The sequence below is a fragment of the Nestor notabilis genome, unplaced genomic scaffold (assembly GCF_000696875.1).
Source record: "Nestor notabilis isolate BGI_N333 unplaced genomic scaffold, ASM69687v1 scaffold5622, whole genome shotgun sequence".
In the NCBI taxonomy this organism is placed as follows: domain Eukaryota; kingdom Metazoa; phylum Chordata; class Aves; order Psittaciformes; family Psittacidae; genus Nestor; species Nestor notabilis.
This window is the reverse complement of record NW_009918690.1, coordinates 11,484-12,711: the sequence shown is the minus strand read 5'-3', so window position 1 is coordinate 12,711 and position 1,228 is coordinate 11,484. Positions and strand designations below refer to the sequence as shown.

The window sequence follows — 1,228 nt, the reverse complement described above, 5'->3', positions numbered from 1 at the left end:
TAAAGAATTTCTTCCTCACATCCAGCCTGAATCTTCCTCTTTTAGTTTAAACCCATCACCTCTTGTCCTGTCACAACAGGCCCTGCTAAAAGGTCTCTCCCCATCTTTCTTATAGGCCCCTTTAAGTACTGAAAGGCCACAATAAGGTTCTCCAGAGTCTTCTCCAAGCTGAACAGCCCCAACTCTCTCAGCCCTTCCTCACAGCAGAGGTGTTCTGTCCCTCTGATCACTCCTGTGACCCTCCTCTGGACCCTCTCCAGCAGGTCCATGTCTTTCCTGTCCTGAGGACTCACCACCTTCAGGCCACCTCCCTCTGAGATCCAGAGCCTGTTTGAAGGGCCCCTTCAACTTGCCCCACAGCACCTGCTGCCCGCAGCCCCCAGGAAGGGCATTTGCCACCCACTGCCAAACATGCCACAGCCCAGGATTTGCCCTTTCCTCAGATTTCCCACAGGACTGGGGGAGACGGCCTTTCCAGCACCCTCTGATTCAGTCCCTCTCCTCCTCACAACCCTCCCACTCCCTGCTCTGCTCAGCACAAACACGGACCAGCCCTGCTTGCACAAGCCAACCCACAGTGACAGCTCCAAGGCCCTCCCAAAGGCAGGGTCTGGACCCTGTCCACCCCATCACCACACACCTTGCTACGAAGTCCCTGCTGACATCCAGGAAGATGAAGAAGCACTCCTCGTTGGGTGTGTAGGCCCGGTGCGCCCTCAGGGCTCTCTTCACCTCCTTCATGGTCTTCAGGTCGAACACGTGCAGGTCGATCTCCTCGGCGATGGGGGGCGGCTGCATGGGGTCAGAGATGACGCAGTCGCGGGGCCAGGCTCGGCTGTTCACGTACAGGTACCTGGGGGGAGCAGAGGGGTGACCCTGCACCCTGCTGCACGTGACAGCGCTCACGGAGCCCCAGCTGGAAATGTGCAGGTTGGTGGCACAGGAACCCAGCAGCTGCTCTGGCCCTTGGTAAGGCCGAGGCTCAGCTCACCAAAATCCAGGCTGAAACATGGGAACATGCTGCTGGAAACCCTTCTTGCCATGTTTGGAACAGAAAAGGTGAGCCCTGGTGGCTAGGCCAAGCCTCTTTAATCCCATTAAACCCCACTTTAAGGATGGTGGTGTATTGTGAGCAGCAGCTCAAGGGAAGAGACTCTCCCCCCTCTGCTGTGCTCTGGGAAGACCTCCCTGCAGTCCTGATCCAGCTCTGGAGCCACAAACCAAGAGG

General features: G+C 57.4%; 1 protein-coding gene across 1 annotated transcript in view; it reads right to left on the bottom strand.

Moving 5' to 3' along the window:
* FBXW5 (F-box and WD repeat domain containing 5) overlaps positions 1-1,228 on the bottom strand; it is a gene marked incomplete at its 5' end in the record, with an annotated part of 13,528 nt that overhangs the window by 824 nt on the left and 11,476 nt on the right. The window contains one exon of the mRNA XM_010009850.1: positions 641-853. Within this exon, the coding sequence (XP_010008152.1) occupies positions 641-853 (213 nt within the window). The remainder of the gene's footprint in view (positions 1-640; positions 854-1,228) is intronic.